Source organism: Dermacentor variabilis, chromosome 6, assembly GCF_050947875.1.
Source record: "Dermacentor variabilis isolate Ectoservices chromosome 6, ASM5094787v1, whole genome shotgun sequence".
Classification (NCBI taxonomy): Eukaryota; Metazoa; Arthropoda; class Arachnida; order Ixodida; family Ixodidae; genus Dermacentor; species Dermacentor variabilis.
The window spans coordinates 165,067,902-165,078,227 of NC_134573.1; the positions used below are offsets into that span (position 1 = coordinate 165,067,902).

Sequence of the window (10,326 nt, forward strand, 5' to 3'; positions counted from 1 at the left end):
GCCTACCTCATTCCTCATTGGAATGTCGGACGCACCTATCCATGCAGCTGTGAAGGTACGATCGAACGCGTGTTGGGTTTTCGTGATCGTTATGACATCGAACGCGACGTTCTTCGGAGTGCGTTAAAGTGATTAGATAATAGGCCATGTTCAGAGACAAAAATACTTGGACCAGGGCCACACGCATCACAGGCTTACAAAGCGACGTGGGTGCTGCTACGGTTCATGAAATCGACTGCCTTCAGTGACCGATTGTAGGCGTGATGGGACTGATTACAGAATTGTTCACATTGAAAGTACCTTCTGCCCTTTCTCTCCTTTCTTTCACTTCATCCCTTAACCCCTTCCCCTCGCGTAGGTTAGGGGTAGCATACCGGACACCCATCAAGTAAACCTGCCCCTCCCTCCCCCTCCCCCCCCCCTCAGGGGGATTGCCTAGCAGATATGAATTTGAAAGTAAAGTAGCCCAATTACGCTGAAGGCTAACTTTATGAGCGTGATCAAGTGTTTGTGACACGTACTGTGTGGGAAAAATTGGTTGATTGGCCGGATGGCCGGATCATGATGATGTTACAACCTACGCAAAAGATCTAAGCGAGATATTTTACAGCGATCATCCGTTTGACAGCTTGTGTGGCTTTTCACGAGCTGTTATTCAGTGTCAAGATATATATATATATATATATATATATATATATATATATATATATATATATATATATATATATATATATATATATATATATATATAGATATATAGATATATATGTTTGAGCTGTAATAACTTTAGGAGAGCTTAAAAAGCCATAGTTTTGGGGATATATGGTGCTCAGTAGATATTTCTCTTCTTATGACACCGAGTAGGTGACCGTGTATGCTAAAGTACGACACATAACTCTACGTACATCTTTGTTAAGCCTCCGTTTCTTTTGTGCGGGGGTATTAAGTACGATGTTTAATTCATATCACAAAAGAAGGGATTTAATATGTTGTTATGACGCCTGTAATGTGGCCCGTTAAAACATTTTGTGAACTATAGGAGACGGAAGGTATTGCGGCAATGGAAACGTAGCTGCGTAGTAGTGCATCGTCACAACATCAGAAGTTATAGGGTATGAATAGAATACAAATTTTTAGCAGTTCATAGGCTGCGGCAAGCATACTAAAGATCTTTCAGAAAAACCAAATCTTAAAGAAACACTTACTTGGAATGAAAACGCCCATATAATCCACCGATATAATCTGTGCGCCGTGATTACGCAATAGCGGATAGTAGTAAATATGCATTTTGCGCCGATTCACTTTTCTATTTGCACTGGGACACTCCTGAATGCTCTAGAAACTATAGAGTTAGCAGTTTTTGCTGCAACTTTCTCGTGATTTTATCTTGCGCTTCTTTTTAATCTGGTACCGTACTGTACACGTAACGAAATTACCCTAGTGTATTTAACAGCTTCAGCGAGATGACAGCTGGAGATCAAATGAAGCATCTTGAGTCACATAAATACACAATAACACAGATAATCTGCTCCTCGGTGCCCGCTAAATCTGTTTTGGCGAGGTTTGCTGTTTCTAAAAGAAAAAGAGAAAGTGCGGAGAATCAATTGAAGAAAAGGCACCGTGTTTGCAACTCTACTATATTGCAATTAATATATATATCACATTGATGTTAACTGCTTCAAGTAATATGTTCAAAGCGCATAAAAGTTATATAATATACAGCGATATATATTACAAAAAATTTGGCAGCATGTTACACTCCCGTAACACGTGAAGGCGAAAGCCTGCAGCACACTTGGTAATGCGCCGTCTCGCGTCGCCGCGTTGCTGCTTTCCCATGGCTTCTTCGGCTCGTTTTGGACGCTTTCGCGCAGTCGTACACAGCGGGGTCAGACTCGCGCCAACGACGTTCCTCTTCGACTTTACGTTGCATTCACTCAGCAGGGGATTGAAACTCATGCTGTTTTGTGCGCTGTATGAGTGAATTCAATGAACGTACGCACTGTTCGCTTCGCTTTGCTGAGCGCTTGTAGCCTCACGCAGGCATGGTGTGCGCCTTACTCGCGAAGAAGCAACGCTGTTGTACCGCACCAGAACTGACTCCGTATACACACCCGCTTGGTTATTCAAGACTGGACGATGCGCTTCCCCACTCTACGGCTTTAAAAAAACTAAATTCTGGGGTTTTACGTGCCAAAATCACATTCTGATTACGAGGCACGTCGTAAAGGGGGGCTCCAAAAATTTTGACCACCTGGGGTTCTTTAACCTGCACTTAAATCTAATTACACGGGTGTTTTCGCTTTTCGCCCCCATTGAAATGCGGCCGCCGTGGCCGGGATGCGATCCCGCGACCTCGTGCTTAGCAGCCCAACACTATAGCCGCTAAGCAAACACGGTGGCTGCTCTGTGCCTTCTGTGGTGATAACAGTGATATCGAACGCTTCATTTGGCTGTGCCTGTAGTTCGACACAGAAAGAAAAGCGATGGCCGACAGCCTGCAAAAGAGTGGTCTTTCGCACAGGACCTTTGAAGATGTCGTTTTTCCAGGAGGGCCCGCGGCAATCAGGAACAGAGGGCAACGATTTCTGGTTGCCTTCATGCGAGACACGGGGATCTTCGACACTTGGTAACACACCCCTGATCTCAATGCACAGGAAGCTCGTGCGGAATAATTGCCGGCTATATATACCAGGCTAACCCTGCTTGCTGCAGCACCATCACCACCGCCACGCTTGTAGCCTCAGCCTTATATATATACGGTGGTATGAGCCATTGTGAAGGTCCAGTGGGTTTATTTTTTTTCTTTTCTTTTGGTACCACTGTACAAACGCGTTTCTGTACCTGGTATGCGTGATTCCAATGAATGTATGCACTGTACGCTTCACATTGATGAGTACTTCTAGCTTCTGCGTTACGAGAAGGACGAGCCATTGTATTTTTTGCTTGCTTAGGGGGTATGAGCCATTGCTGGTGATACTTTTGTACAATTGGACTGGACGCCGGGTTTTCTTCAAGGCCATCGGGAGTATGAGCCACTTAAGGCTTTGACCTTAATAACATCTGATTAGAACTTTTCCAAAACTTTTGTCACCTAGAGAGCGGTTCCATGTAACTTGGAATCGCTCTCCTTCAAACATTACTTGCCTGTTTTATACCTTCCCGCCCACGGTGGCCGAGTTTCAATGGGGCGAAATGCGAAAACAGCGGTGTGCTTAGATTTAGGTGCACGTTAAAGAACCCCAGGTGGTCGAAATTTCCGGAGTACTCCACTACGGCGTGTCTCATAATCAGAAAGTGGTTTTGGCACGTAAAACCCCATAATTCATTGTTTTATACCTTTTGTCTATGATTTATTTGCGAAATAATTATAATCATATTATAATGAGCTCTTGCTAAGGATCTACAGTCGTGCATTTTGATACTGCAATTTCTTCAGCTACAAATTTTTGTGAACGCTTGAAAAAATAATCTAGCGTACTAATAAAAATACTAATTGAAAAGTTAGTAAATGTTGAAATTTTTTTAGACGCAAGAAATTCGGTTCTGATTCATTACACAGGCACATGTTCCCTGCAAGTACACTAGAATTATAGGGCACAGGAGTTTGTGCAGAGCTGAAGCTTTCCCTGTTGAGGAAATTTAACAGGAACGTTTTCATTTTTTGCTGCAATAATAATTTCTTAATTCCTTTTTCTAGCTGAAAAGCAGTTACGGCCGGGAAAGCTTAGTTAGCAAGTCGCCTAAGGTAATTTAGTTTCCATAAAAGTATTTTTATTCTTATCTTACAGAATTGTTGGGATATTTCATTGCGCTAACCGCCGGATCTCTCAGCGTTGAAAACTCGCTGATGATTGAAAACGAGGCCTTAGTCAGCAACACTTACAGTTTATCGGTTCGCAAGGAGAAGAAGCGACAACAAGTTCAAGAAAATATCTGCCGAATAGCCCATATAAAATTTCAGTGCGGACTTTTTCGAGGAAGATGGGCTTTTTGATATTCTAATTCTGGTTCAGAAGTTCAGTTATTGTTCGTTAGTCACTGCCTTGAATGTACTCCCGCTCACACGCTGCATATTTTAGAACAGCATTGCGCAGACAGCTAATAACAGCAATTCCTTAGCTCCAACAGCTCTTATCGCTAGCTTCCACAGTGGATTTGTTGTTGCGCCGATGTCCTTAGTAAGAAGCTGTCGCCATCGAGAACAGTGATAGACCAAGAAAGTGGAACATGAATACCACTCTTTATTGTGCTCAACATGTACAACAAAAGAGGCAACCCAATTCAAGACATGAGACTATTTTTTTTTTATCCATTGCAGTGAAAGACGCAAGAATAGGACGACGGCCTCGTGCAGGCGGCAATGACGTGGTGAAACGAGACGTGAGGGACAAACACTCGTATGAGCGACGCGGAGGCAGGGCATGCTTGATTTCGCGCACCTTGGCACGGGCTAATGAATGGGGCAAGGAGAAGCGACCGGAAGGTATGTGAGCGACTGCGAAGGGAGGCTGCCAATCGGCATCCCCGTCCGACAACAGTAGCGCACGCTCGGGAGACGTGACAACTGAGACAAGCGACTGCAGGCAACCCGCTTCCATAGCAAGGCAAGCAAGGCACCCACACCGCATTAGAAAGTCCTTGAGCGTCACTAGGAAGGAAGTGTCAACCGAAACCCAGAGCTATGCTTACGGTGCGTTTAAGACAAAAAAAGGGTTTTTCTCACTCGCAGTATGGCGGTAAAAAGCGACGCGGACAAAGAACACAGCGTACCCAACCCGACAAACACGATCAACACGAGGCACCCAGAGGAAAGGCGTCGAGGTGACACACGAACAACGGACGGGACAGCGTGGGAGGATAGACCTAGAGAGAGGGAGAGGGCGACCGAGAAGAAGGAAGAAAAATTTACAACGCCCGGCAGAGCGCCTGGAACGCGCCTAACGCGCTCGCCTGGCGCGGGTCTTTCCGTAGCCGTAACGCGGAGTCACACGCAGGAAGCGGAGGTGTTCCGGGGCGAAGCCTGCTTCAAGGGGGGGCAGCTCAGCCCGCCCGGGGCCCGGCGGGAGCGCGCGGGCGGCTGCCCTCGGCGGCGAGCGCGGCCTCGACTCCGGTCGGCGCGCTCGACTGGATCACGACGTCGGCGGGGTTCTTGGACTCGGTGCCCAGCTCGTTGGTGACGATCTCGGCGCGGTATCCGTTCTCGTCGGCCGTGTAGCTGACGGTGCGTGTGCGGCCGTCGGCCAGCGTCATGGTGTAGCGGCCCGTGACCCGTCCGGAGCCGTCGCCGCTCTCTTCACGCGTGTGCGAGCCTTCCGCGTCCTGGCTCGCATAGTTGAAGGAGTACGGGATCGGCGGGTAGTTCTCCTGCGCCGGGTTGAAGCCACCCCTCTGCGCGGCCTGCGAAGTTTCGAACGGAAGAGAGCGGTTAGCGGCAACCTTGAAAACGGCGATGATCTGCTGCTGGCGACTCGGTTAAGGCATACGCTGGGGCTTATACTAAATGTCTTGCTTTTTTGTGATTTGGGAAGCGCTACAAAAAGACATTGCGCAAGCGGGCGCTCGAAAATAGCGGTTTTATTTGCGAACGCCCATGATAAACCTAGTACACCTAGATGCGGCAGCGAAAAAGCATGATTTCCTCAATTCCGAAGCATTTTCTTTTTTTACAGCGAAAGTTGTAAGGACTAATCTTCCGTAGTTCTTTCGGCCTCCGGCAGAAGAAACGGACTAAGCGAGTTCTAACAAACCCATAAGGGTGCAGTGCGGCGGCGCAGATGTGAAAATGCGGAACAGATTAGAAGGCTCCCCGAGAACAATTGCGTGACATCAAGGTTATCGCAGCATACAAGCAGGAGAGGTATCGGCGCTAAAAACAGCTGCGTTATCGATGGGACGCACACTTACAGTTCGTACACCTGAAGAACAAGATGCGTACGAGCAGCGCCGAAGGGAACAGCAACGAGAATGTAAACGGCGCCGGCGCGAAACGAAGAACGTTCTCGCAATGTTGAACGAATATTACAGTTGCAAGCCCGGGCACCTCCGAACGAGCAACGACGCCAGATTCGCAATGTAAAAAATGATAACCATTCCACTCTGTGAAACTGGAATGGCAGCGAAAGCACTTTGGTTTCGTTCGACAGCTTTGACTGTTGTCAGCGTTCCCTGCATTCCATCTTCACAGAGTGCAATGGTTATGTGTTTTTTTTTTCTTCAGCACCTTTGTGATCCAGCGACTGGCGTGCATTTATTGCGATTTTCTCTTTCTTCGGAATTTAGAAAAAATAACAGGTATTTAGTTCATATCTGTATTAACGGACGCATGCCAACAAGTCAACACTAACTACGGTAAAATGACAGCGATCTTTTCTGCAATTTCGTTTTGGAATTTACTGCCACCAAATATCAAATCATGCCCTTCACTACACTGTTGCTGATTGCTTATAAAACAGTTATATATATATATATATATATATATATATATATATATATATATATATATATATATATATATATATATATATATGCGAGTGTGACTGTGTGTGTATGTGTGTGCATTCATTACTGTGTAGCCATGTTTTATTGTTTTTCTTGGTATGTGTTAATTATTAGTCGTTTATAATTTAATTTTGTTGCATTGATGGATTCCACACTGCTGACTTTATATAATCATTATATTCCTCTTCAATTACAGTAATGTTCGTACTTTCACGCGTATTTCAATATAGAATTACTCTTGCTCATTTCTGGGTAATATTCAACTGCGGGATGTTTGATTAATTACTTCGAATATGGTGCTTTGTATTTTCCCGCCGTTCTTGCCTTCGTTGCTAATCGTATATTCTACATTTTTTATACGCGTTATAACAGGAGGTCCCTCTGACAGTCTTTTTACTTTGGGACCTCCTTCTGTACTACATTTCCTTTGTAATTGTAATAATGTCTGATAATAATAAAAAGGCAAAGGAAGTAACTGTGCAAAGACGCATCTACTCTTCGTGCCGCCTTTCTTGTTAGACCCTCAGTACCATGCACTTATCAGGTTCATTATTCTGGGAGACGGGTTTCGAGGTAGCCGCAACCCTTGCGTCTGGCCACCGGTCAAAGGCCGTAGAGCACATTCCGCTGGTATGTCCGCGATACGCAAATGAGCAGCTCACTGCGCGGAACCGGCTTCACCTGGTTACGAGAACACCTGCCTTCTTTCCTTCCCCTCCGTTATCCCACTAAGTAATCGACTCCCCTGCGGTCTACGGGGCTTCGCGATAGACTTCAAGAACGCGGCCCCTACCGCTCTACAGTGCACGCGCTTTGTTCGTACTCGTCTCTCCTTCTCTGTATCTGCCCCTTCTACTCTCTTCCTCTTTTTATCCCCCTTAACCCTTCCCCCTGTGCAGGATAGCCAACCTGAACTACCTCTGGTTAACCTCCCTGCCTTTCTCTGTATTCTTCTCTCTCTCTCTCTCTCTCTCTCTCTCTCTCTCTCTCTACTCCCCATGCAAACATTACCTGCGCATAGGAACAACGTGCTTCGTTAGTAGGCTCTGCTTACTCCTAAAGACCACATGACCTGGGGGTATGTTAATTAATTAAAATACTTAAATTTCCGAGTTCTGCGTGCCGAAACCACGATATCATTATTAGTCTTGCCATATTGGGGGCTCCGGAATAATTTTGACCGAAAGCATGTTAACTGTGCTCACATCGAGCATCTTGTACCTCGTGCCCGGTCCTAATATTTTTTTATTGGCCGGCGATAAATTAGTTGGGTAATTCGGCGCTGGATTGATTTATCGGCATAGGTGTAAATAGGAAGTATGTGTTGGCCCTCTAAGAAACGCCATGTGCTTGTCTGCACATGCGTGTACTGCCAAGGTACGCCATTTTCAGTTAAGTATTTCTGACAAGCTTGAAAATGTGTAACTCGTTTTCCTTTTACGAGGAGAGAGAGAGAGAGACTTGGTGAAGGGAGCGGGCTCAAATTTCTTCACTTCGGGGGTTGCTTTCCTTCTTTTATTTTTTTGGTCTTAAGATAATGAAGGCACTACGCAAGCCGTAATCCGCCAAGAACCCTCGATTTAAGAGGTTCTTTACGCGCATAACGCTATTACGTACTCTAACCAACCTCACTACGTATTTGCTTAGAATGATTATTGATTACATATATATTGCCTTTATTACAACCTTTTGTGATAATTTCCTTCATTGTCTTCATTATTACCTTCAGATATGATCTAGCATGGCAAAAAGGTGCAACACTGGATTAGGTCGTATTGCATCTTGTAGTGGGAACAGTTCGAGAAACAAGGAAACAACCAGTCGTGTGTATCTCACGTTTCTCGCGCAGTCCAGTGCTCATGTAGTGCTACCACGGCACTCAGTCGCTGTACTTGATTTTATTCGTATTCTACTACACTCCGAACTAGTGCAGAAACAATTATGAGCTTAACTTCATATCACAAGAAATTAAGAGACACAGCAGAACCACAATTAAGGGTCATAGACGGAAAAGTGAGAGCCAACTTACGGCAACGCAGATGAAGGCCAGGAGGATGACAAACTGAAAAAGAAAGCAAGGACATAGAGCATTAAAGAAACAGTTTTGTTAAGTGTGCAATTATTATGTCAATTATTGCGCTAATGTGCAACTATTACGCCATGAACAGAGTTTAGTTCATTATCTCTAATCAACTGGGGTGGACAAACGTACATGGAGAAGGCAGGGTTTAGTTCGCAGCAGTTCCCTGGCTTTCTTTCACTCAGCTAACTGTCTTTGACCAGTATCATTGAAAAGCATTAACTCTGCTCACTTCCTAGGTAGCCTGACCTCACTCCACATCACATGTATTGGTGATGTTTGAACTCATTGATGACAAGGTGGGTGGGTAGTAGTTTCACTCGTAAAAGTTGTAGATACTGTGATTCTTAGTGGAACTTTGGTTTTCCTCGTGCGATTTATCGTACGTTCCAAAGCCGAAAGGGTGGATGCAATTACTATTATGCCCGCATTTACCTACTACAAAAGTATCACGTGTAGACCCCGCCTGCGGGTAGGCACTATTAAATAAGGTAACCGCTGAACTTAAAGGCCAATGCATGTAACTTCATGGAGGTCCGTGGCTCGTACTAATATGCTACCGCGAAGCGTTGTGAAGTCCTTAGGTATTCAATCGCGTCGTTTACCTCTGTAAGCATGCTGGCGACATACGTTATAAACACCTCAATAAATATAGGCGATCAAATTAAAACGAACATATTTATGCGAGCGAAAGCAATATCAGTACGCCTGTGAAACAACTCATTGGCGAATTGATACGTGACAAGCCTAACTGCGGCCTCAACGGAGGCCGGGCAATTGATTAGCGGATACAAGCTGATCCGTCAACGCGGTGACCATGACTCACTCATTAAGGAGAGACTATGGAGACTGAATAACGTGCTCTGAAGACAGGACCTAGGGAGCATATTCTAAAGCAGTAAAGCTTTCGAAACACTGAAGGAACAGCGAGAAGGCTGAAACATATGTAAACATTTCCTAAATGAGATGGATGAGGATCAGCGATGAGAACGCATAGCTCAGCGGCGAATATCGGCTCAGAGAAAACGAGAAATAAAGATCGATGACGGCGCATGACCAGTGCGCGTCGATGACGATGGAGCGCGGGGGAAGCTGCGGACGCGTAATCCCATGGAGTGCGGTTTGAAGCAGGTCCAAACCACGGGGCAACCTGGCGGTTGGCGGTTCAAATCCAACGGATCGTGTCTCGGCGGCGCCTGTGGTTTCCGGCCCGAAACACTCACCTTGTGCATGGCTGCTAGAGTCGGGCACTCGGTGAGGGATCGGTAGCACTAGGGGCAAGTTGTTGCGGATGACTCGTCAGCGAGGCTCATCTCCGTTTTTATAGCGCTACACCCGGCCATCGGCATTCCTGGCGCCGCCAATCAGCAGCCTCTGTCCTACATTGCGCAACACCCCAGCCTTAGGGACCACGCTTCGTACACGAGCGTGTACCACGAGCGCGTACAATCGCGCGAAGGTGGAAGAGCTCCTAACCCTAGACCCCACACCCCCTTTCTCGCGTGCCTTCGCTTCATCTTTCTATACGCGCGAGAAAAAAAGGAAAAGAAGCAACCAGACCCCTTTCTTCCGCGCTCACTCTCCATTACCTCTGGGCGCCAAACGAAAACAACAAGATGCCACCAGCTAGTCTCTGCGACGAGTCCGGGTAGTAGGAGAGTAGTCCGTCCAAAGCGAGACGGCGCAGCTGAAGAACAGTCCACGCTCGAACCCTCTCTCTCGACTCGCCTCTAGTTTTCAGGGAT

General features: G+C 46.1%; 1 protein-coding gene across 1 annotated transcript; it reads right to left on the reverse strand.

Moving 5' to 3' along the window:
- Window positions 1–4,224: 4,224 nt before the first annotated feature.
- On the reverse strand, window positions 4,225–9,910 carry LOC142585668 (cuticle protein 10.9-like). The gene is made up of 3 exons (XM_075696601.1): window positions 9,805–9,910; window positions 8,531–8,563; window positions 4,225–5,400 (listed from the first exon to the last, which is right to left on the reverse strand). Exons 1-3 carry the CDS (start codon window positions 9,811–9,813, stop codon window positions 5,044–5,046), a joined length of 399 nt encoding a protein of 132 aa, XP_075552716.1. The 5' UTR covers window positions 9,814–9,910; the 3' UTR covers window positions 4,225–5,043.
- Window positions 9,911–10,326: the final 416 nt, after the last annotated feature.